This window comes from Apiotrichum porosum (assembly GCF_003942205.1).
Source record: "Apiotrichum porosum strain DSM 27194 chromosome Unknown scaffold_5, whole genome shotgun sequence".
NCBI classification, from domain to species: Eukaryota; Fungi; Basidiomycota; class Tremellomycetes; order Trichosporonales; family Trichosporonaceae; genus Apiotrichum; species Apiotrichum porosum.
This window is the reverse complement of record NW_021167112.1, coordinates 561,467-586,192: the sequence shown is the minus strand read 5'-3', so window position 1 is coordinate 586,192 and position 24,726 is coordinate 561,467. Positions and strand designations below refer to the sequence as shown.

The 24,726-nt window shown below is 60.9% G+C and overlaps 6 protein-coding genes across 6 annotated transcripts; 3 read left to right on the top strand and 3 right to left on the bottom strand.

Annotated features, from left to right (window-relative positions):
• Positions 1-371: 371 nt before the first annotated feature.
• On the top strand, positions 372-1,693 carry EHS24_007507 (uncharacterized protein; the record flags this gene model as incomplete). The annotated part of the gene is made up of 5 exons (XM_028622866.1): positions 372-386; positions 451-497; positions 578-822; positions 976-1,404; positions 1,461-1,693. The coding sequence occupies 5 exons, from the start codon at positions 372-374 to the stop codon at positions 1,691-1,693; spliced, it is 969 nt and encodes a 322-aa protein (XP_028476759.1).
• Positions 1,694-6,139: 4,446 nt separating this feature from the next.
• Positions 6,140-8,151, top strand: EHS24_007506 (uncharacterized protein; the record flags this gene model as incomplete). The annotated part of the gene is made up of 7 exons (XM_028622865.1): positions 6,140-6,148; positions 6,293-6,502; positions 6,568-6,595; positions 6,720-7,165; positions 7,233-7,285; positions 7,372-8,057; positions 8,147-8,151. 7 exons carry the CDS (start codon positions 6,140-6,142, stop codon positions 8,149-8,151), a joined length of 1,437 nt encoding a protein of 478 aa, XP_028476758.1.
• A 904-nt stretch (positions 8,152-9,055) lies between these two features.
• Positions 9,056-12,311, bottom strand: EFR3 (plasma membrane localization protein; the record flags this gene model as incomplete). The annotated part of the gene is made up of 2 exons (XM_028622864.1): positions 9,056-11,906; positions 12,070-12,311. 2 exons carry the CDS (start codon positions 12,309-12,311, stop codon positions 9,056-9,058), a joined length of 3,093 nt encoding a protein of 1,030 aa, XP_028476757.1.
• Positions 12,312-13,103: 792 nt separating this feature from the next.
• On the bottom strand, positions 13,104-14,873 carry EHS24_007504 (uncharacterized protein; the record flags this gene model as incomplete). The annotated part of the gene is made up of 8 exons (XM_028622863.1): positions 13,104-13,138; positions 13,180-13,244; positions 13,291-13,489; positions 13,536-13,675; positions 13,730-13,900; positions 13,949-14,197; positions 14,552-14,685; positions 14,787-14,873. 8 exons carry the CDS (start codon positions 14,871-14,873, stop codon positions 13,104-13,106), a joined length of 1,080 nt encoding a protein of 359 aa, XP_028476756.1.
• Positions 14,874-17,533: 2,660 nt separating this feature from the next.
• EHS24_007503 (uncharacterized protein) lies at positions 17,534-21,500 on the top strand (the record flags this gene model as incomplete). The annotated part of the gene is made up of 9 exons (XM_028622862.1): positions 17,534-18,533; positions 18,602-19,072; positions 19,139-19,183; positions 19,227-19,395; positions 19,441-19,720; positions 19,763-19,852; positions 19,900-19,963; positions 20,004-20,557; positions 20,601-21,500. The coding sequence occupies 9 exons, from the start codon at positions 17,534-17,536 to the stop codon at positions 21,498-21,500; spliced, it is 3,573 nt and encodes a 1,190-aa protein (XP_028476755.1).
• Positions 21,501-22,905: 1,405 nt separating this feature from the next.
• On the bottom strand, positions 22,906-24,546 carry EHS24_007502 (uncharacterized protein; the record flags this gene model as incomplete). Its single annotated transcript, XM_028622861.1, has 3 exons — positions 22,906-22,953; positions 22,999-23,994; positions 24,349-24,546. The coding sequence occupies 3 exons, from the start codon at positions 24,544-24,546 to the stop codon at positions 22,906-22,908; spliced, it is 1,242 nt and encodes a 413-aa protein (XP_028476754.1).
• Positions 24,547-24,726: the final 180 nt, after the last annotated feature.

Sequence of the window (24,726 nt, the reverse complement as noted above, 5' to 3'; positions counted from 1 at the left end):
GAGACAACGGTCAAACGAACGGAAGAGAGGAAGAGGGGATGCACTGGGATCCCACAACAAATGTACGCGGCGCGGTGCTGCTGGCCCGCGCCGTCGGGGGGTGACACCTGACAGTCTGACGGCCACTGTACGCCGTCTCCGGCGCGCGGCAGGCCCCCGTCATAGGGAAGGGAGGCGTTGTTTATTCGGCCCACCCCGTTTATCCGCCGGGCTGAGTGGCTCAGGGCCGCGCCGCCGTCCACGCTCAGCGTCACCGCTTGCACCGACACGACACATTGTCAGTGCCGTCCTCCTCTATCCATCCTCCATCCTACTCCCCCCCTTCCTCCCGTCTATCTCATCTGCGGCGTCATCAAAAGCAGGTACACACCATGATCCTCTTGGAGGTGAGCATTCTACGCCGGCACCCAGTTCCAGTCCATTCTGCACAGCCAACTGACAACTCCCGAGTCCCACAACGTCATCATCAGCGATGTCCTCTCCGACCGCTTCCAGAAGTACGTCTCATCCCCATGGGCCCCAGCAGCACACACTGCCAATGAGGTATATTATATCCAGCTGACCCCCCGCACTCTAGGGCATCGCGTGCAGACATTCAGTTTGTCGACTTTGACTCTGTGCGCTTCCACATCTCGACACCCGAGTCCAAGACGGTGGTAGTTTTGTCCATGTCGATCCAGTGCTGGCCCGATCTCCTCAAGTATGGCGCCCGCCAGCACCTCGAGCAGCAGTACGCTGGCTACATTCTTCCCGAGGCGTCGACCGAGTTTGAGTACAACGTCTCCCTCGCCATTGACCTCGAGCGCCTCCCGGCCACGGAGGGTGAGTGCGAGTGGACGTTTGGTTGGGGCTGTGCCGAGGGACACATTGGAGGTAATCAATAGCTTCTGCTTCGTGAAGGCTTTACCTCCGCGACATCCTCTCTGGCTGGCCCCAACCACCTACCGATTAGCCTTCCCACTGACACCTGTACAGAGGAGCGCGCCGAGCTCGTCTCGCACCTGTCGCTGCTCAAGCGCAACGCTCTCGCTGCGCCCTTCCTCGGCGCCTTTGAGGAGCAGAAGCAGCTCCAGGCCAACTACAAGGACGCGGCGGGCGCCCAGCAGATGGACCTGCAGCCCACCGAGTCCAAGGGCGAGCTCAAGGTCATCAACTACCGCGACGGCGAGGCCATCTTCGTCCGCGCCAGCCACGACCGTGTCACTGTCATCTTCTCCACCGAGTTCAAGGACGAGACCGACCGCATCTACGGCAGGGTGTTCCTCCAGGAGTTTGTCGACGCGCGCAAGCTCCAGTCTCTCCAGAGCGCCCCGCAGGTCACGTACTCTAACAGGGAACCACCTCTTGAGATCCGCCAGATCCCCGGACTGAAGCGGAGCGAGGACGTCGGCTACGTGACGTTTAGTGAGTCGAGGTTCTGTGCATGCCCAAACTCAAGCTGACATTCCCTCCCCGCGCAGTCCTCTCCCCGCGCCACTTTGCCAACCCCACGCAGGCGCTGCAGACCATCTCGCGCATCCAGCTGTTCCGCGACTACCTGCACTACCACATCAAGTGCTCCAAGGCGTACATGCACTCGCGCATGCGCTTCCGTGTCGCCGAGTTTCTCAAGGTCCTCAACCGCGCCAAGCCCGAGAACGCCGCACCTGCCGAGCGCAAAACCATCTCGGGCCGTACCTTCCGCTCGCGCTAAGCGGCGGGCGGGCAGCCAGGCGGCCGGGTCGAGGAGTTGTGCGGTGCGGCGCGGTGTGCGTGCAGCGCTCGGCCTTGGGCTTGTGGGACCCTGCGGTGGTGCGGGCCCTGCTTGCCGGTCGCCGTGGGGGTCATCTTTGCGGCGCTCAGGCGCGTCTGTCGGACGCCATCAGAGTCCGGGAAGAGCGAGAGTGGTGTGCGCGCCGCACGATACTGGCGAGAAAGGGGTAGTGTCGAGTGTTGCGTTGTAGAGGGTGCAACAGACAGAGAAGAATGTATATGATCCTTTCACGAAAACAGAAAAACTCGAGAGACACGAGACGCAGCAGGTCGCCACTGGGCTCGTCAACCCGATGCACATGGTCTCGCAAGAGGGGTCCTGACGACGAGCTACGAGTTACAACCGACTGGCGTTTCAGATCGGCGAACACATGTGACACATCGATCGTACGTACGAGCGAGCGAGCGAGGGGTATTGCTATGGTTTGGTTTGGTTTGCACAACTGAGAGTGACATGGCCGCCTCTACCTCGCTGCCGCCACAGTCACGACGTGACATGACGAGCAGACCCAACCACCCACCGACCCAACCCGCCAGGCCGTGACGGCTGCCTGGCCCACGGTACCACCATGGCTTTGGTTTCATACAGCCGTCCCAGCGACAAGAGACGCGCGCCCAAGACGACCCAAATATTCCCTCGCGGTCCAAAAGTCATATTATATCAGCTAAAACTGGCGAATGCGAATGTTTCAGCGTTTCAGCGTGCCGTTATACGACACCACTGTACCACTGTGTGTGTTCCTGCCCCCAGATCCACAGACGACAGACATGTGCACATGACCTGGCCTGAGCAGTCGCGAGATGCAACAAACGACGCGAGGTGGGAGCACGTACAGCAGCGTGTCCTGGCGAAACAGTGGCCAGTGGCTTACATATCAGATGGGCGACGGGGGTGCGCGTCATTCGTCATGGGCACACGTTAACCATGTTCCCGCTCATGTCAACAGGGGACGGCAGTGTGACCAGGTGACTCGACCCCCATTGCTCGGTATGATGAGTGGAGTGGAGAATGTTTCAGCAGTTGGTGCAACGACTCGGCGTGAGTTGTGAGTCGCCAGCGCCGTTCTACGTTGCCCACTACTGATGGCCAGAGGCCAGAGGGGATCAGGCGACACTTGGTCGCGACCACCACACGCTTGGCTCGTCTCGTCATGTCATCTCGTCACGATCAGAGCGCGGGGCGGTGCCTCTGGTTCGTCATCATGCAGCGCGGGACGGTCATTCATCATCTCACCTCTCTTCCTCCCCGTAGATTCCGGAGTAGAGAGGGAAAGGGGAGTTCTGTACACACATGGCCACAACTCTGACTCTTTTGACTCTTGGCTCTTGGCTCGTCCCTCTACATTCCGTCTCGGCCACTTCCGAGCTTCCGGCTCGGGCCAAACGGTGTCGGTGTCTCTATCGACGAGACGGTGGAGCGTATTGCGTATTGCCACAGCGGCATATAGCACAGCCGCCGCTGGCCGCTGGCCCAGGCTCTCGGTTCCGCCGCACCCAAACAACACAGAAATGGCCGACCTGTGGCCTGTGGCCCCTCTGTACCTCTGTCAATGAAGCGCTGCAGAGTGAGTAAATACAGTACTACTTTCTGCCCATGGGTACGGGTATCCTGGCCATTCTGGGCATGATTGCTCGTTCCTAGACACGAGAAACGAGAAAAGAGCAAAGCGGCCATGGCCGTGCCGCGGTATGTGTATATGTGGGGGGTGGCATGGGGTATGTCATGCGCTTTGAACGGTTTGTGTGTTTGTGATCGTGGACCCAAAAACGGTCAATTGACACTGCCTGCCACCAGGCGCGAGATTTCCTCGTGCTGTTGCTCTGTTACTGGTGGTGTATTTCTCGGAGCCAAGAGAGAATAGCGGGCTGCGGTTTGAGTTGGCCAAGTGAGGTACACCCCCCGTGTGTGGATGCAAGAACAGCGGTACGGAGGGAGAGGGTGGGGCGGGGAGACTGTACATCTTGTGGGTTGTGACCAGGGTCTCCGTTGTGTTTTTCTTTGGACGGCAGCCTTTTTAGCGCCTGCGACAGGTGGAGCAATGGAGCAGCGTCGGTCCGCGCCGCCCACGCTGCTTTCGTGCCATGCCAGCCATGCTTACGTCGCATGTTGGAGGCCTTGCTTGTGCTCAGCCACGGGTATATGTACTCTACTCGTTGAACCCTCTCTTGTCTCGACACTCTCTGGCGGTGGCGGCCGTAAATAGTAAGGTCTTCTCGTTCCCTGCCACCTCCCCCGCCTTCTTCCAAATTAATTTCCTCCCCCCGAGAGAGCGATCCAGCGATCGCCAAGGCGGCGTTTTCTCAGCTTCTTTCGTCGTCTTTACTGACGTGCAGCCACACATCTCCAGCGTGCACGGCCTGAGCCTGGCCGACCTCGCACTCCGGTCTTGTCGGGCACTGCGGAGAACCCTGTGGTTGCCGGAAACAAGCCCAAACCAATCTATCCATACTCCCAATGCATCTGGCCATCTGGGGGGGAGTTGTTCTACAGCTGTGCCAGAATCCCCTTATTCCTCGCCTGTCCAGCATGCAGTGGAAGTGCTGAGCCGAATAGAGCAAGCAGTGACGACGATTGTTGTCAACCGCCAACCGCGAGAGGGGGTTGTGGGGTCTCTTCTGCCGGTCTCCGCGTTTCGTCTTTTGCATATGTGGCCGGCCCATTGTACAGGCTGTACGGTGTCCAGGCTAATGGTAGCTCTTGGAGAAGAGTACGTCACTCGGCCACTAGTGCTGCAGTCTCCGTCTGTGTCGCTCGGAATGCATGTAGCACGCAGCATGTTGGTGCGGGCGGGCGTGCACGAAACGAGACGACAGCCGTGGCTGGAGACGACGTCCGCGATCACAGAGCGAGAGAAAGACCAGAGAGAGACCACACAAGGCACACCCACCACCCCGTCTACCCGTTCAGCTGCAGCTGTTCCATTGTTACGTTTTTGTCTCTGGTCTCATTTTGTGTGCTGTTGTCAATACGGATGCCCTTGGCCCTTTTGATACTTTGATGGGAGGCTCAAATGAGACTTGTGTCCACACACCCAAGGCCCGAAAATTGTCCTGAGACGAGTCCCCAAGCGTCCAAGCTCAATAGCGCGCAACAAACACAAAGGTGACTGACTCGGACTTGGGCTGTGTGGACACATGTGTGTGTGTGTGACAAGGAGGGCTGGATGCTTCGTTTGGGATGGCTGGCAAAGAGGAGGAGGAGGAGGGTTTCAGACGCGCACACGTTGAGAGAGACAGATGAACGTTGTTACCATTGTGACCAGACAGCTGTACACAAAGTGCCGAGGGGAAGAGGTGTCTGTCACCTCGTCTCAGAGAATGTTTGCGCGCACATGCATAGACCCCGCCCCGTCGTTGGTGGTGGCCCATACAATTGCAAGCCAGCGTAAGCGAAAAAGGCCCTGGAGAGTGTTGTGGTCGGGTGGCATTCCCTGGCTGTGGGCACTGGCTGGGCTGGGCGGGGACTCTGGAGTGTAAACAGCAGCCAGGGTGAAGGAAGGGGGGGAAACGGAATCAATTCTTTTGGCTGGGCGCGCCTGCTTTTTCAGAGAGAGAGACGAGTGTTTGGTGCCGTCTCCCCCGCCGCCTGCAGTGGTGGTGTGCCTGCCTGGCTGCCTGGCTCTGGCTGCCCTTGGCCTCTCACCGCCTGCCTGGCTGCCCGCCGCCTGACCGACCGACCGCCGCTTCTGCGAGCGAGCACAACACTCGGACAGTCTGGTCTGTCTCTCCCTCTCTCTCCGTCTCTGTCTGTCTCTGTTTCTCTCCTCCTCTCTCATCAACCACACCTCCTCCTCTCTCATCAACACACCACACATCTCCCCCCCGTCTCTCCCCCTCCTCCCTTCACCCTCTCTTCTCACTCTCCCTTCCCCCATACCCCCTCCCTCCTTCACGGCGGCCATTGTCTCTCCATCATCCCCCCACCCTCTCCTCCTGCTGCCTCCCACAGCTATTGCGAGACCCAACACACAACTCTCTCCCTTCCGTGTCCGTCAAACATCCTCTTGTTTGACAACATCCAAGTAGGCAGTCGTACACAGGGTTACGTTTTGCACAGGGGCACCCCAATCCACTCCCCTCTCTCTCCTCCTCTGCTGGTGTCTCCCAAACATCCATCAACACACACACACACACAACCAACCACCAGGCCTCTCAAACCAGCGCCGTCTGTCCAGCTCTGGACAAACATTCCGCCATCACCCATCATCCTCGGCTTGACTCTACCTCCCTAAAGCGACCCCTCGTTCCTCCAGCCGTCTGCTTCGCTGCGGTCGGGCTCGATCGGTAACCTCGCACCACCACAACTTGTTCTCTGTTGGAACCACTAGGCTCCCACGCATCACTACCCTCCTCTCTCTTCCCACCCATCCCCCATCCCATCACCACCATGAACCGAGTAAGTGCATCCCTTGCCTGGCCCCCCTCGCACTCTCCTGCATGTACATCACCACACCTTCCATAGTCTCCTGCATCGGTCCGCAGTATATACATCCACCACACATACATATCCCAGTACACACCCACTGACACACCCTCGCAGCCCACTCAAGGCCGCCGAGTGGCCACCCGCTCGACTCGTGCCAACGACGAGAATGCCGTCCCTTCCAACGGCGTGTTTGCCGGTAAGGCTGTCGTCGCCCGCGCCGCAGGCAAGGCCGTCGTCGCTGGCAAGCTGCCCACCAAGGTCGACGCCGGCAAGGCTGGCGTGAAGCGCGAGCGCAACGTTCTCGGTGCCGTTACCAACACCAGGGTAAGTCCTCGTTTTTTCTTCTTCTTCTCGGCTTCTTTGATGGGCCCATGCTGACAGTGATGTAGGACGCCGTTGATGATGCCAAGAAGTCTGGTGCGTGATTGGTGATGGTGGATGACGGGAGAAAGCCCACGGCGTGATGCCCTCGGAGCTTCTTCCCCCACCCACCCCCACCAAACAACCCAAACATGATGATGGTATGCTGACAGAATTGCAGGCAAGCCCGTGGCCAAGGAGGCTCGCCAGCCGCTTGCGGCTCGCACGCAGCAGCCTGCGCAGACCCGCCCCATTGCTACCATGCCCCACCGCAGCACCAAGCCTTCGGTCTACTCGTCGGCCGCGGACCGCTTGGCGGCGCTGGAGGCTTCGGAGATGGACGTCGACGCCAGGGCTAGCGGCATGGACTTTGGCCCCGACTCGCTTGTGGACTTTGACGACGAGGCGACCCTCGGTGGCATGAGTGACGTTGAGGGCGACGACCTTCTTGATGACGACGAGTATGACGAGGACAATTGGCTGCGCATGACTGAAGAGGACGAGCGTGTATGCCTCGAGGAGATCCAGGCTGTTCGCGAAGTGTTCCAGGACGACGTCGACCTCTTTGACACTACCATGGTCGCCGAGTACGCCGATGAGATTTTTGCCCACATGGAGGAGCTCGAGGTGAGTCTTCCCTACCCTGCAACCAGAACAACACCTCTTGTGACAACGAAACTGACATTCCTCGCAGAAGCAGACGATGCCTAGCCCAGTGTACATGGAGCACCAGACAGAAATTGAGTGGTGAGTGCTCGTGTGTGCCGGATGTGTGCACACCTAGGAATGTGCATTCCTCAATCCTTGCAGCGCAAGCTGACAACCCTACCCAGGACTATGCGTACGACCCTGATCGACTGGTTGTTGCAAGTCCACCTCCGCTATCACATGCTCCCTGAGACGCTCTGGATTGCTGTCAACCTTGTCGACCGCTTCCTCTCGGTCCGTGTCGTGTCGCTCAACAAGCTCCAGCTTGTGGGTGTCACGGCCATGTTCATCGCCGCCAAGTACGAGGAGATTCTCGCACCCAGCGTCGACGAGTTTGTCTACATGACCGAGAATGGCTACACCAAGGAGGAAATTCTCAAGGGCGAGCGCATCATCCTCCAGACCCTCGACTTTACCGTCTCGCAGTACTGCTCGCCTTACTCTTGGGTCCGCCGCATCTCCAAGGCCGACGACTATGACATCCAGACCCGTACCCTGTCCAAGTTCCTCATGGAGGTCACCCTCCTCGACCACCGCTTCCTCCGCTGCAAGCCCTCCATGATCGCCGCGGTCGGCATGTACCTCGCACGCAAGATGCTCGGCGGCGACTGGAACGACGCCTTTGTCTTCTACTCGGGCTTCACCGAGCGCCAGCTTGTCCCTGCCGCCGTCCTGCTGTGCGAGCGTCTTGTCGAGGCAGGGTTCGACAAGGTCTACGTCTATAAGAAGTATGCCAACAAGAAGTTCCTCCGCGCCTCGACGTTTGCCGTCGACTGGGCCATCAACCACGCCTCGACCACTTGGTCCGAGGGTGAGTACTGCCTCAAGGCAAGGCACATAGTGCCGCCGCCACTTACATCATTCCGTGTTCAGTGATGATGGCTGACAATATTGCCACAGAGTAAACGGACTATTCAAACCCAACACCCAAGCAACCCTCAAAGCGCTGTATAAACACGAGCCCCTCCTCTTGCCTTGTCGATAATTTCTCGCGCGCCACACCTCTTTGGACCGCAACCACCCACCACCCTCCATCCCTGTTAGCGTAGCAGGTGGCGATACCTACCCGGTTCAGAGCTCTTTAACCACCCAGTCGTTAAGCGCAGAGTGAAACCTGGCGTCTCTCGTCACCTTTCCCTCCCCCACACCCATCCCCAACCCAAACCCAAGCCCCCACCCACCGTCCCCAACCTCCGTCTCCCCCCGCAATGCCGCCGTTTTTCTCCTCTTTCACGTCGTTCTCTACCGCATAGTTTTCAATTAGTCTTGTGTCCCCCCTTAGCGTTCTAGCACGGCATGTCACAAGCTCCTCCATATGGGCCACTTGCGGGTGTTGTCGAGGGCGAGGGCGAGGGCGTGGGCGAGGGCGTGCACTGACACCAAGCGAGGCGTGGGAGCCGAAGAGTGAGAGTGGAGTACCCCACCTCCGCCACAGCCAAACTCTGCCGGCGGTTGAACGCTCTATACCAACTTTCCGGCCAGAGACATCGAAGACAACTGGGACGTGCACAAGACCGCCGTGCAGCTGGCTGGGGGCATCCGGTGCATAATATGACGGCGCGCAGAACGGACAGGGACAAGGGACAAGGGAGGGGAAACGCGTTCGTCTATCTAAGAACGATTACTGAATGGGTCGGGGAGGTGGGATAGTGGGGGATGGTGGGGCGTGGGGTGCGGGGGGATGCTAATTGACAACAAAAGAAAAGGAAAAAAAAGAAGGAAAGGAAGACACGACATGAATCGGGGAGGCGGGGGGCCACCAGCTACATGTCGCTGGCTGGGGTCACGCTGTGTGGATCGGCCCTCCCCTCACGCCCTGCTGGGCTTCTTGTCCTTGAAGATCTCCTTGAGGATCTCCTTTGCGTCTGGCTTGGCGCGTTTCTCGCCCGCGACGGCGCCCACGGCGCCCGCGTTGCCGGCGTTAGCGGCGCCGCCAGCGCCGTGGCCACCACTGCCCAGCGCGCCGAACCCGCCCGCGGCACCGGTACTGGGGCTGGTGGAGATGATGGAGCCCGCCGCGCTGCCGGCTGCGCCGTTGCCGAGCGCCTCGCGCAGGTCGCTGACGTCGACTGCGCGGCTGACGGGGCGGCCCAGGGACTGGTACGACGTGTTGGGGATGGCCATGAGGGTTGCCGCCGCGGCGCTGTCGCTGCCGGCCACGGGGGACGTGAAGCGCTCGACGCTCTCGCGGATGGCCGCCTCGACGGACCAGGGGGCGCTGAAGCGCGCCTGCAGCCACGGCGCGTCCCGCATCGACGCGGCCTTGGGGGCGGGCGCGTCGCTGAATGCGGCGATGAGCTCGGTCGCGTCCAGGAGCGGCAGGGACGACGCGGCGCTCTCGCCCTCGGTGTTGTCGCGCACAAACTGCGCGGGCTCGTCGCGGAACTCGATGCCGTGGCCGGCCGGGTTACGGTACTCTGGCACGATGAAGGGTTCAGAGAGCGAGTTGATGGCGCGGTCCGACAGCTCGATGACGTGGGGCACGCCCCAGCGCACGCCGAGCCGGCGCCATGACACGGCGGCGGTCTCGCGGCACGCGCGCTTGCGTTCCAGGACCCAGGCCGAGTCCTCTGCTGCGCCGGCGTTGCGCCGGATGAGCTCGCACCCGGCGTCGCGGTCCAGCGCGAGCAGCATCGGCACCTCGGTGAGCAGCGCGGCGACGGGGCAGCAGTTGTTCAGCTCGTCCAGGATACGCAGGATGACGGCGTAGTCGAAGGGGGTGGCGACGTTGTCAAACGACGTGATCTCAGGAGACGACTGCAGGAGGCGGTTGAGGGGCAGCGACACGCGGCGGCCGCCACGGAGCGGCTTGCGCGGCGGGGTCGCGCCGCCGTGGGTCGAGCGCTGCGACATGGTGCGCTCAATGTCCGGGTTGAACGTGCCGGGGAAGGCCGAGCCGTTGTTGCTCATCGAGGTACGCGGCGAGGGCACGCCGTTGCCGAGGCCGTTGCCGTACAGGGGGCCGGTGCCAGACGGGGTCTCGGTACCCGGGGTCGGGCTGACGACGTTGAAGGTGACGCTCCCACGGGGCGGGGTCATGCTGTGTGGCGTCGACGACCGGGTCTTGTTGCCCCCCTCCAGGATCTCCTCCTTGGGCGTGGCAGGCATGGACGGAAGTGGCTCGCCAACGCCGAGACGCGAGCTGACCGCGAGCGTGTAGATGGCGGCCTGGAGCGCGTTGCAGAAACGAACAATGTTGGGCTCGTCGGGCCTGGGCTTGCGGTCACGCGGCATCTCCGTCTCGAGGTAGAAGAGCAGAGCACGCGCATACACGGCACGGACCGGGTAGGTCGCCTCACAGAGCAGCGGCAGTGTCTCCTGCCACACCTCGGGGGCAATGGGGTTGCGGCGGCCAAGGTCGCGACGGGGAATCTCGACCGCGGGCGACTCGAGCTGCGGGCCCTTGCCCTTGTCAGACTTTTCAGGCCACTCAGAGGTAGGCGACACGGCGCGGGCCTCGGCCTCGTCACCCCTGTCGGCGGCAGACATGACACCCGTGATACAGTGGATGAGGACGCGGAGGATTTCCTGGCGCGCAGGGTCCGTGGACGGGATGGCAGCCATCTGGACGGCGATTTCCTCGACAATGTCGTTGATCTGGTCGGCGTAGTAGATGTGGGTGCCGAGGGATGCCACACAGTTGACGAGGGCCGGGATGAGGCCGTCGCGCTGGTCGACGCTGACCCGGCGGATGATGACCGAGATGAGGGACGCGAGAATGTCCGTCACACCGAGACCGACCAGGGAGACGGACGACGAAAGCACGGTCGTCACCATGGCCACAACGGTGGTGTGCTTGGCGGTCGGGGGAACGTCGTCGGGCATGTTGAGGAGCAAGTCGACGAGCGCGGTGGGCACAATCGAACGCGACTGGAGGAGCATGGCGGCAGTCATGCGCTCTGTGATCCAGCAGCAGCGCTCGACGTCTTGCCATCCGTGGCGGTCAAAGAAGTTGAACACGACGTCAAGCACCCGCTCGGCCTGGTTGCTCTGGCACTCGGAGACGAGGTTGTACAGGCACCTAAAGGCCGCCGAGTAGACGTCCTCGCTGGACGGGCCCTTCTCGCCCGGAACATGCTCCTGCAGCGACGGGGCGCGGCGGTCCGTTCGGGGACCGGGGGGCAGGCCGCCGGCGACCACCTCGTGGAAGTATGGCGAGACGGGCTCGCCGGTGGTCACGCTCGCGGACGTGACCTTGAGCTCGGCGAGCGGGGCCTCGCCGAGGATCGACAAAAGGGCCGGGACAATGACGTTGACTTGGCGGGGGAACTCGACCGAGGACGAGAACACGGCTTCAGAGTTTGCGGCGCCGCTCAGCGCCGACAGACCGATAAGCCGCGCGCGGCTCTGTTCTTCGACGTCGGGCTTTTCCGATGAGGGGTGCGACGTGGCCAGCGAGGCAAACTTGGACAGCAACGAGAGGTACGAGTGGGTGAGCGAGTCGTCGACGCCGATGGACGCGCCATCCGTGTATGTCGCAAACGCCACAAAGCACGACGCCGCGCGAGACACCACTTCGAGATCCGTGTTGTTGGTCTGGTACACCTTGACATCAAGGGACGCGCTGATCATGCGCATCGTCTGGCGCGTAAACAGCCCAATGTCACGCTTGCACTCGGTCAACAGCTTTTGCAGGATACGCAGCGAGATGAGCAGCGAGCTGAGATGTCAGGTCAGCATCACCTCGAAAAAAAAGTTGGGGCCAACGCAGGTGGACGAGGAGGCTGGCTGGTCGAGCGCCGCAGCGCGCCATATGCCTGTCTCCTCCTGGGGTACCGAAGAACGGTCCGGCAGGCGTTCCGTCACGTCAACATCAAACTCACGCGCGGCTCTTGGGATAACCACCACTGCTGCCCTTTGCTTCGCGCGTGACGCGCTTCTCGAGTTCATCGCCGATCTTTGCCAGCGACGACGGCTTGTTGGTGGCCGTGTAAGTGAGCTTGCTCAGGTCTTGCGACAGGGGCTGGAACTCGGGCGCAGCCTTGACGAGCTCCTTGGGAGGCGGGTAGCAGTCGTTGAGGGCCGTCACCTCTGGATTGAGGGCCATGCACGGGAGGCAGCCCATGGTCGCGACGTGGGTAGGGGATAGGTAGGGGATAGGCAGGTTAAAACGTGGGTTGGATGGTTGGACAGGGATGGACGAGGTCCGGCAACGGCGAACGTGCGGCTCGGGCCGGGAAGAGTGCAGTTGAAGATGACTGTGACGAGGCTAGCAGAGCGCTGGCGGTGTCATAGGCGACGTAGTGTGAGAGGCTTTGTGTGTTCAAAGCCGCTGCTGAAAGTGAGTCGGGAAGGCGACAAGTTGCGAGTAAAGTCGGAAAGCCGAGGACGCCACGAGTGAAAGCGGTTGGTGGATGACTAGTCCACAAGACGAGGTAAACGAGTGTAGGAGTGGTTGGTGGTAAGGGCAGGTGGGTGGGAGAAGGAGCGCAAGAAGTAGCGGGGGGGGGGGGGAGGGGGGAATGGGGCAGTGAGGCCTGAGCCGACGAAGATGACAATGGGAGATGAGAACAAGTGGGTGGAATTGAAACTCGGGTCGTCACTCGCTCTCGGCCGTCAGCTGTGACGCACACTGTGTGTGCCCAGCCAAGCGGGCAATAAATTATTTAGCATTGTATCCTTTGTATCCTAATGCATTTGTATATCCGGTAATAATGTCTACATCCCCACCATTACCGGCCCGGAGTGGCTGGTCAGTGGCGTCCTGGTATGATGGCCGAGCTCGCAGGCCAAGCCCTTTCCTTGGACCGTGAGACGAGCAGTATCTATCATATCCCACTGCACATCGCCCTCAGGCGGCCTCGTCGCCAGAATGATTAAGAATATATACAAAAAGAAATGTGCCCCTTCTCGCCCACTACAGGATCGCCATGTCGCGCAGAGAGTTGCGCACTGGTTTTCGTCAGCTTCGAATGGGCAACATACTAGCTCACCAATAGTGTCAGTGACCGCAGCCATGACTACTTTGAGCTGGGCGCTGTCTGTCGCAGTGGTAACACTGCCAGTCAGCTCAAAGTCCCTCCCTGCGACGAGAGGCTACTCACTGCACGTAAACCTCCCTGTTTGGGTTGCGGTTCACTGAACGGAACTTGAACTTGAAGAACTCGATGGCGTCGTTGAAGTTGAACGGCGCGCCGTCAAAGTCTGGGAAGCTCGTGACCACCTGCTGTGTCTCGCTCTTGAGCTTCTCCCGCAGGAGGTCAGCCTTGTTGAGGAACAGGATCAGTGATGACTTGTAGAACCCTGAGTGCGTGAGCGGGTGTGCTGATGAAGACCGTTGTACACCCACAGTGGCTGTTGAGAATGGATTCCCAGAGGATCAAGGCTTCGAGCATTCCGTTCGACTCGGCGTCCTCGATGATGCACGAGTTGTAGTCGCTCAGCGAGGCGAGAAATATGATGCTGGTGACGTTTTCGAAACATGATGCCCTGCGCCCAGGTCAGAACAGCATTCGAAACAACAAGAGAGTGTGGCGTACGTACCATTTTCTCCGCTCACTGCGCTGGCCGCCGACGTCAAAGAGACGGAACACCATGTCACGGATCTCAAAGCGGGTCTCGCTGATGCCTGTGGTTTTGGTGCGGACACGGAGGATGTCGTCGCGGCTAGGTGTGTAGTCGGGCCGGAATAAGCGTTCCAGGTCGGAATAGAAACTGTCAACGTGGTCAGCTTGCATCAGAGTACTCAACGCCCAAGCTCACTAAGGGATGTTCTCCTGCAGAGCAAACCGGTACGCCTGAGACCAGCACACTTGCACGTTTGGGTCGGTCCACAGTGCTTTCAGTGCCCGGTAGTAGTGCATCGGGAACGCGTCGCCGGTGTTGATGGCGATCTCATTGTCGACCAACGCAATGTACACCCTGTTCTCCGGCGCCACTGCCATGTCCTCGGCGTCCATCACGTCGATAATGGCACGCATGCCACCGACAATGTTGGAAAAGACAATCTTGCTGCACACGTGTGCGTTAGCCACATTTCGCTCACGACCAGAACCGCATTGTCCACTGTCACCACACAAAAGTCCCCTAACCCCCACCCCCTGTTCCGGGGGGCACGCCATCAACGTCATTGTGCCAAGCCTGGGCCACACATGGCCACACACACACCATGAACAGGAAACCGCACGGACACGCGGTCTCGCAACAGCGCGTGGGTTGCGAAGAGGTCCAGCGCCATCCGAGTCGAGCGCTCCCCTGCGTCACTGCGCGTCGACGCCATCACCGGCAGTGCTGCAGCCAGTAGTGGTTACGAAATGTGCCTCCAAAACAAAAACCTTCATGGTGGCAACAAGAACAACAACTCACCGGTAGTCCTCGACCTCTTCGACCGAGAATGGTCGCGAGTGGATGTATCGCATCTGTTTGAGAACCGTGCTCTTTCCACTGGCGCCAGCGCCAAGAAGCAGGAGCTTGACCTCGCGGGCCATGCGCCGTTCCTCCTGTCCAAAAGTGTCAGCGGGTTGTACGGGTTGTACAGGGACCAACAGCCGCCGGCTCGGTGTCCGGACGAGGAGGAGGGAGCATGCCGCGGTTCACCCACCTCTCTGAGCTGCTTGTCGATCTCGCGGGAACGATCACTCCCCGGTCCGCTGTTCTCCTGGCTCGGGTTTGACATGCAGTTGCCCATCGTGGATCAAGAACGAACGCGGTGCTTGGGCGGGAGGGTGGTTTTTGAGGGAGGGGCCGGGGGTATAGAGGTCCTGATGTACAGGCGACAGAAACACTGGGATGGGTTGCAGCGAGCGTATGGGGGGCGGGCGACGTCACAAGCTGGGAGACGAGGGAAGAGGTGGCAAGCTGGAGACGAGGGTTAGAACGGAGCCTATGGAGGAAGAGGGTGTGCGTCCCAGCAGCCAGCCAGCACAATGCGAGGGACGGGACGGTGTGAATGGTCGCGCGAGGACGCACCTGGCTCCTGACCAATGCGAGAACTGTTGCTGGCGCAATGTAGGTTTTGAAACGCGGGCGAGCGAGGACGGGTGGGGTGGGAACGACGTTAGGAAACGGAAAGGGAGACAGAGACGGAGAAGGAGGGTGTGGTTCGTGGGCGCCAAGAGTGGGGACTGTGATGTGTAGGTGTCGAGGGAACTGTATGTCGTCTCACCAACGGCAGCGTCCACTGCCGATACGATGACAACAATAACCGAGACGTGAGAGGCACGACAATGTGTTCTGTCGGCCTTGGAGAGTGTCGAGACACACGACGGAGGTCAAGGTGGCGAGATGACCAGGTGGTGGTGTGGTGGTGGTGGTGAGAGATGGTCAACGGTCGTGGTCAGTGATGGAACGGTGATGGGGGGGGGAGGTGTACTGGATCTGTCTCGTGATGGTGGGTGAGGTCAACGGAGGCCGTCTGCACGCCGTGCATGGACACGCATCGACGCATCGACGCCAGTGTGGTGGCCAAGAGGCTTTTCGTTGTGGTATCGATACACACACGCCATGTTCCTGGGTGAGGCTCGAGAGCGCGCGCGTGCGAGAGAGTGAGAGAGAGAGAGATTGTGTGTCTTTTGGTGTCTCGTCTGGGGTGGGTGGGTGGTTGCCGAGAGATCTGGTGGGCGTGTGCGCGCGCGTGCTGGGGGGATGAACCCCCAAGCCTCAGTCTCTCTTCCCCTGGTCGACGCCTCTACACACACACACAGCGCCGCCCATGCCTCCTGCCCCCCCCCCCCCCCCCCACATCTAGGCACCGTACAACCTGCCTGCACACAATAGACACCCAAATGGCGCAGGTGGCGCGGCGTTTTTCGGCACGGCCCCTCAACCCTTCTCCCGTCTCTCGTCCTCATCGCCGTCGTCTCCGCAGCGGTGCATGTGGCCTGCACGCCAAATAGAAGCATCAGGTCGACATCAGAGAAAGAGACAGAGACACACAACCCTTCCTCGCAGGCCTATGGCCAGGCCAAGAGCAATTCAGTAATGTCGGCAGTGGGATCGCCTTGTGAGACATGTTGCCCTGTCCACATTCCACAGTTATGGTACGCCCAGGAATCCGGGCGACAGCCAGCCGCAGGTAGCGAGAGAGAGAGAGAGACAGAGCGTATAGCTTTGCAGGACGCAACCACGGTTGCCATGGCCAGATCTGGGTGCCATGTGCGCCTAGCCAGTCTAAATTCTAAATCCCATAAAATATCAAAAACTCCCCTTTATCACACAGACGTCATCGCCACACTCGCTGCACATACAAAGCCCCCCCGCCCACCACACACGCGACAAGCTGCAATCTTGACACCTTGCTCCTGTCACCCAATGCACATCGACATACAGTCACTCCTTCCTCGTCCCACTCATTTGGCTACGTTCACCCGTCGACAGTAGCTGCCCAGCCCAGCCCAGCCCAAAACAAGGTCGAACAATCCAGACCTCTACCCCTTGGTGCCCGCGCGTCCGTTTGCTTTCGAAACCCACACACACGCCTTGCCCCCCAGCGCCCTTGGTGGTTGATACTCTACTTATCCATACCCTCCAGGTCCTTCATACCTCGCAAGAGGGCCTGGCTCCACGCGCTCCACAATGTCTGCCCACATGCCGCAGCCCCTCAGAATCGCTGTTGTCAGTGACTTTGCTACCCGTAGCGGCAAGCTTGGGTCGACTTCAAGGTTCAAAGTGGGGAGATGCACCGCCATACACCATCCCCCACTGTCCCTCATGCTACCCACGTTGGACCTGATGATGGACGAGTTAATCGTACAATCCTGACGGATACACCCCCACACAGCAACGACCATTAGGGGTGACTGGCGCACAAACTCGAGCCGCAGGTGGCAGCCAGCCCCGCCAACAGCAAGTATCCTCCGTCATAGGAAAGCAGTGACATATGGTGATGACGACGATGGTGTTACTGTGCCGTTGCAGGTTGGCGCCCATCCCCCTTTCTTTCTCGCCCCGTCAACGCCGAGTCCGAAGCGCCGACCCCGCGCGACGGAGTGTGGGTCCGTTTCCCCCGAGACGCCTGCTTTGGTCCGACGCCGCTGAGCCGCCGTTGACCCACTGTGGCTGCTGAAAAGTATGACGGGTTCTCGAGGGAGGAGGGCGTCTCCATGCGTCCGTCTTTTGATCGCCATCACGCAAGTTGATGAGCGCCCGCTATGCTTCTCGGCCCCACCCATCCGCCGCCCCGCCCCGATGATACCGAAGGCAAGAAAAAACGCACATGGCTCATAACTCTTTGCCCAGCTGTCTCTCTCCCTCCCTCCCCTCTCTCCGTCGTCCATGCCATCATCCCCCGCACCACCTTGTCTTCCTCATCTCGCCACATCTTCCTTGCCATCTTCCCCACTACCCACCATGCTCTCGTCCACCACCCACAAGTCAGACCCAGAGGACCATTTCCGTCAAGCCCACTTCCCTCCAGCGCCCTCACCTCACTCCACAGTGGCCCGGGCCGCGTACTCGAGCGTTGCAAGAGACACGCTCCACCACGGCGGCCCAGACCACCACCGTCTCATGTCTCAAAGGACCTCCATCGTGCACAGCCCGGCAGCAACCACAGGCGGCGACCACGCAGAGCCCCGCAGGTTGCTCCTAAGTCACCCCCACCCACCCCCGCTCGCGTCACTTGCATTTGTCGACCGCATCATGACTCCACTCGACGGCCTTTCTTCCGACGTTATCCGCAGGCGGGGACGTCAGGCGACAGCGTGTCTCGAGTGCAACAGGCGCAAACAAAAGGTGAGAGAATTGGTTACCTCCAGAGCGCAGCTTGGTGCGATGGAAGCGAGGTCGGGATGCGATGCAGTTCTGTGCTGCTCCAGAGGGCAAATCCTACAGGACCGCCATACGCCCGTCCGTCTTCCTCCCACCAACATCCCTACTATGTACACACATGTTCTCTGTCCTGTCTACCACCACCCGTCCATGTCACTGACACCCCTCCAGTGCGACCGCCTCCAACCTTGCCACCACTGTGCCAAGCGCAACCTCGTCGACGGTTGCAAGTATCCCGAGGCCCCACCTACCACCTCGTCGCAGTCCCCCACGTCGCCGTCCAAGCGCAAGGCGTCGAGCGGCACCCAGAGCGAGGACAGCGACGATCCCCCCAGCCCCAAGCGCCGCAGCGACGAGCGCGAGATCGGCAGCAGCCTTCTCAACCACATCTCCCCTCGCCACCAGTTCTACGGCACTTCCGCCCGGCCAAGGCTCGACCGCACGCACGAGGATCGTGATGTGCGCAACAAGTCACAGGACCGCAACTACCACCAGACATGGGCCGACTCGGACTCGAGCTCCAGCGGAAGCAGCACCACCAGTCACGCCAGTGCGTCCGTCCACTCTGGTTCGTGTCCATGTTCGTCTCTCGCTTTGGGCCCTTGGTCAATGGACCAACCATGAAAATGACCTGCTGACACCATACAGTCCCCGAGCTCACGCCGGATGTCTCTGCACACACGCCCTCGTACCACCCACACATGATCCACACACTTCCCTGCCTTCCCGTGTCTTCCGAGCGGCACGAGGTCGTCACTCCCCCTCCACACGACTGGCTCCATTACCACCCGCCGTCAGCTGTTTGGCGCCGTACCCCGCGCTCACCCATTCTCCCCTCTCTCTCGGCGATACGCAGCGACATTGAGCCATGTCCCGACCCAGACAGGCAGCACCAGCATCAGCAGCAGCAGCACCAGCAAGGCACGTCCCAGCCCATCCCAGTGCCCAGGTCAGGTGGCGGCGGCTGCCCTCGTGACGTCCGTGACGACAGTGACGACTCTCGCCGCTCGCCCCAGCGTCTCCGTGACTGGGACCGCCACGAGGACAAGAACCTCATGCAGGAAGGCGGTGCCCCCGGTATTGGCAGTCTCGCGCTGGAAGGGGCCGAGGAGCATGGACGTGAGTGTGGCAGTTGCATGCCCGGCCATTTTGGGAGTATTTTCGCTGACTTTTTTTTTTTTTCAGACCAGTTCCAGTTTTACGGCACGTCTCACTTTGGACCCCGTCTCGGTGAGTGCATCTCCACACAGAAATGATACTAATGTGACAATAGCTGCCAAGGTGATGCATGGTGGCAGCTCTGCACCCGACGTCACAGACACGCCCTACCGCTCAAGCGGCGACGCCGAGCTGCTCCGCCAAATCCGCCAGCTGGACGGAGCACTGCCCAAGCGTAGTCTCTGCGGCCAGTTTGTCGCCGCCTTTTTTGACAAGTACAACTCGTGAGTCGCGGGTTCCTTATAACCGTACTGGGCTAACCCAACCAGCTGGGTGGATATTCTGTACGCCCCCACGTTCATCACCAAGACGACCGAATTCTGGGACACACACTCGCAGTTTGAGGACCTCACGCGCATCGATCTCCGGTGGTTTGCCCTCTTTCACACAGTCTTGGCGTTTGGCGTGCTTCTCGACAATCATGCAGACCTCACACCGCAGGAGCGCCTGGCTATCAGTGACAGGTGCTTTGTGAGCGCTCGCCGTGCCCTGTCCGAGGCAGCGAGCTTTTACGGCGAAAGCCTTGACACTGTCGCTGCATACACTCTGGTGAGTTACAGCTTCCTATGTACGCAAAAAACTGACACACAGCTTTCGCTCTACCTCGTATCCATGCGTCGCATGCCCGAGTCGTGGCACATGATCGGCAGTGCCGTGCGCGCAGCACAGGCTCAAGGGTGGGTAGGCTAGGCGCTCGTGCTGTCGGAGACTGACCCAGCAGATTCCAGGTTGACGGCGAGACGTGGCACCTGGTGCCCAAGCAGGCAGAACTCTGGCGTCGTCTTTGGGCTCGTGAGCTTTTCCGTTGGTCGACAGTCAAGCTAACATGCAGAAATGTACATTCTCGACCGGTCCATCTCCTACTTCCTGGGCCGCCCTCTGGCCATCCGTGACGGATCGTTCACGACGCGGACCCCGGCCAACATTCCCGACACGGAGCTGGACGTGCTTCCTCGCGCCGACTTTCCACTCACGACGACGACGAAATCCACCTTCCTCATTCTGCACTACAAGCTCGCGCAGATTATCGGCCAAATCCTCACGTCGTGCTTTGGTCTCAACCCGCGCAACCACGCCGACGTCATGCGCTGCGAGGAGCTCATGGTCGCGTGGCAGGCGAGCCTCCCACCCGTCTTCTGCCTCGAGGACCCAGACACGTCCCTCGACGAGCACTTTCCCTGGCTCCTTCTCCAGCGCCGCACCCTCATGTCCAAGTACCACCAGGCGCGCATCTCCCTGCACCGGCCATACCTCCTCCCCTCGGGCAAGGTCGAGTATGGCGACTCACGCATGTGCTGTGTCGTCTCGGCCGGCGTCGAACTCCGCCACCGCCTGTCGCTCCTCGAGACGGACGACGATCCATTCGACCGCTTCAAGTGGCTTACAGTGAGCTACCGTAATTCCTTTCAAGATACAGCTAACACCCCAGGTCGCTTCTGGTTTCTCTCCCGCGTGTGTGCTTGGCCTCCTCCTTGCTCGCGCCAAGCGCGAGACCGAGTTCAACTACGACGCCATCCGCGAGCTTCTCAAAGAGTACATCCAAGTAGAGAAGAACACGCAGCGCCGCGACCGCAGGCTCGAAAACGAGATCAGTGTGCTCGAGATGATGCTCGCCCAGGCGGCCGAGGTGGATGCCAAGGTCCGCAGCACGGCCGCCAGCCAGCGGCCCAGCGCCCTTCCGAGCACACACACCAGCCGCGGCGGCTCGGGCACCACCACGCCGCCGAATGGCGTCGACGAGTGCCAGAAACAGCAACAGCAGCCTCAACAGCAGCAGCAACACCCTCACCCTCCTCCCCATGTCACGGTGCCACACACGCCACGCACCACCCTCCTCAGCCCCCAACTCGCCCACCCGCGCCCACTGCCATTCACGCTTCTGCCGCCCATGCAGACCAACACGCTCACCCCGCCCGACCACCACACGCCGGCCGTGGCGGACCTGCACGCCGCCGCCGCGCCCGACGCGGGCGTCGGCGTCGGCGCCGTGAACAACTACTTTTCCAACCTCCTCCCGCCGCTCCCGCCCTTTGGCGCCGAGTATCCGTCCCACACCATGCTCTCCTCGACGTCCTCCACCCTCGGCCCCATGGCCCCCGTGGCCCCCATGGCCCCCGTCGGTGTCCTGCCCTACCACCCCGGCGTGTCTGGTGCCGGCGCCTACGCGACCCTCGCGCCCGGCTACGACGACGACGCCGCGGCGCGCTGGTTTGCGTTCCCGTCGCCGATGGACCCGAGCGCAGACTCGTTCCCGCCCGTACACGACGTGAGTGCGTGGGCAGGCCTGCTCGAGAGCATCGGCCCGCCAACCGACCTCGTTGATGAGTGAGGCTCGAGTGTGGAGGGAGCCGGTGTGTGGTGGTCGGTAGCGAGGTTGGAGAGGTTTGGGATCGGGGTAGTCCGGGTCCGGGTCGGGGTCGTGGCTGAGCCAAAGCCACCTGTCTATAATTCCTGTACTACTACTTTGCTTGGGGGGATACACGACGACGGCGGCGACGGCGACGACGAAGGTGACGACCACGAGAAAAGAAAAACGACGAGCCCGGGCCGAACGTGCCCCGGCCAGAGAAAGGTGTGTCGTGTGATCAGAAGAAAGATGAATAGTGGCGCGGTTGTGTCTGTAGCTGTATGATGGATCTCCGATGAACACGCAGAGCGCCGAAGGCAAGCACGCAGCATGGTGCAGGTAGCACGTAGCAGGTAGCAGGCCACAAAGCCAACGCTGACACCGGGGGCACACTGCCTTCTTCATCACCCAAGCTCGCTTGCGTCCAGCAAGCCAGCACCGACACAGTGCACGTTCGTCAGAAGCGCCACATCCTCTCGTCTCCGCCTCGGCCTCCACCCCCCACGCGCCTCCACGGACCCACTCGTCGAGGCGTGCAATGGTCGCCTGGAAACCCCCAGGGTTACGGACCTGTTGCACCTTTGCCCGCTTAGCGTGCATGGCGTGCGCAGCACCCGTGCGGCCAGCGGCGTGGGTTGGGACCCCAAGCTCAGACGGCGGGTTTAGTGCCCCCTTTGTGCAAGTCGCCGATGTGCTTTCGCGCGCGCACTTGTCTCGCTACACTCGGCGACGGGGGACAGGGACAGGGAACTGACCTAGGCAGCAAAAGTCGCAGCAGCAGCAGCAGCAATTCAGCAAAAGGCAAATGGACAGACTGAGCAGAGAGCGAGAAACACCGACACCGACGCCGACAACCGACAACCGACACCGATACCGCCACGACCGACCCAGCGCGCGCCACGTAGAACGCTGGGCAATGGTCTGTGCCTGTACCTCGCTCTCGCTCGTGCGCGCGCGCGCGCGCGCGCGCGCGCGCGCATTGGACCAGACGGTCATTTTCTCGGCAACATGCTCAGAAGATCAGAAGCATTGGTGTCTTGTGTCGTCCCCAGTGTGTGTTTTTTATCTGCTGCATTCTGGTCCTCGCCTTGCTCGCCTCGTTCCACTCCCACGGCACGCCTTGGATATACACTCGCTGCGCTCGCTATATTTTCCCTAGTCCGAGTCCGGACAATGATCGATTGCATTTAAATAAAACAGTCCTCGACGAAGGGCACGGATTAAAGACGACGCGTTCACGCGCCGCCCGATGCAGCACATGAAAGAGGGGGGTTGGAGGTTGGGGTTGGGGATCGTGATGGAGCGAGAGAGACGGGGAGACGAGAGAGAGCGAGCGAGCGAGAGATAGGGACAAGAGACTGGGTTTGGTCGGGTGTGTGTCTAGCGTTTACTGCTGCTTGCACTCCTCGCCCTGCGCGGCGTTGGCGCCCTCGGCCTACTAACGCGTCAGCCTGATACAGGTGTCTGGGTGGCAACCTACCTCCTCGTCGTCCTCAAAGTCCTCGTCGTCGTCGTCGTCCTCAAAGTCGTCCTCCTCGTAGTCGTCCTCGTAGCGGAGGGCTTTGCCGGTGAAGTAGTCGACGGCGCGGGGGATGATCTTCTCCTTAAAGTCCTCGCCGAGCTGGTAGTCCATCTCGAGGCGCGAGTCGAGCTCCTCGAGCTCCTCCTCGTCGACGTCGCCCTCCTCGAGCTCCTCGCGGGTTGGGGGCTGGGGAGGCTTGAAGAAGTTGAAGAACGAGTCGGTGGCAACGACCTTGCGGACGACACGAGTCCTGCCCGAGGTCTTGTTGCGCTGCTTCTTGATCTCGACCTTCTTGGTGAGGTCCTTGTCCTCCTTCCACTTGATCTCGTCTCCGATGGCCTTGTCGTAGACAAAGTCGCCGCCGTAGCCCACCTGGTCCTGGTAGTAGTAGGTCTTGGTGAGCTCGGTGTTCTCAAAGAAGTCGTTGGGGCCAAAGAAGAAGTGGAGCTTGAAGCCGGCCTGGCCGTCGAGGTACGACAGACGGACGTCGTTGAGCTTCTGGAGAGCCTCCTCGTCGTCGTCGGTGATGGTCTCGGCGAGGGGGAGGGCGTTCTTCATGGCGGTGAGCCAGAACTCGGGGATACCCTCCACCTTCTCCTCGTCCTTGTCCTCCTCGGGGAGCTCGGTGATGGCGGCACCCTCCTCCTCGTCGTCATCCTCGTCGTCCGAGTCGGCGTTCTGGCCCTCCTCGACCTCCTGGTCGGTGGGCTCGGCCTTGCCCGAGATGATGTCGAGACGGCGGTTGTAGAGGGGAGCGTACTTGGCCTGGAACTTCTTCTCAACCTCGAGGATGGCAAGCTGGAACTCGGACTCGATCTTGGAGTGCTCGACCTGGAGACCCTTCAGGCCGTCGATACGCCTGCGGACGGGGGCAGGGAGCGACTCGATGTAGCCCGAGGGGCGGCCGACGAGCGAACCGAGCTTCTGCTGGGCAAGAGCGAGGAGAGCGGGGTTCTGCAAGAAAGACTATGTCAGCGACCACTGTTCAAACATTTCTTCAAACACGTTCCATGTCGGCCCCGCATTTGCCCTTTTGACTTTTGACGCACAGCACACCATCAACGCGCGCGCCGGCCAACGGCATCACCACACGTATATAGCCCGTGGGTGCGAGGACCGTACCGGCGAGTCAAGTCGCGCGCGCATGGACCCCAGTAGCGGGGTTGTTCCCCAAAGGGTTGGGCCGCGCGTTGGCGCACGCGGCGCGGCGTTTCTCAAATCTTTTGGTCGCAACCACAAGTGGTGTGCTTTGGGGGGGGTAGAGGGCTCGCAACGATTACAGGGAGACGCGCAGGAAGGGGCACTCACGTTGGCGAGCAGCGATGCGGGGTTGGCACCGATGTTGTCGTCCTCCTCCTCGTCGTCCTCGGCAACGTCCTCGACGTGGGGCTTGGCGATGGCGGCGGGACGCGACGTCAGGACGGTGGTGTTGAGCGGGGTGTTCTGGGGGGTGGGGGCCGCGAGGGAGTCCTCGGGGCGGAGGAAGATGTCCTGGGACTCGGACATGGTGGTGGTGGGTGTGTGTGTGGGGGGAGAAGGGGGGAGGAGAAGGGAGTGTGAGGATGGAGAGGAAAAAGAAAAACAGGAGAGAGGACGAGAGGACGAGGACGAGGACGAGGAGCAACACGAGAGGCGCGGGGCTGACGGCGCTGCGGTGGTGCGTCCGTGTCTTCGCTCTGGGGGCGG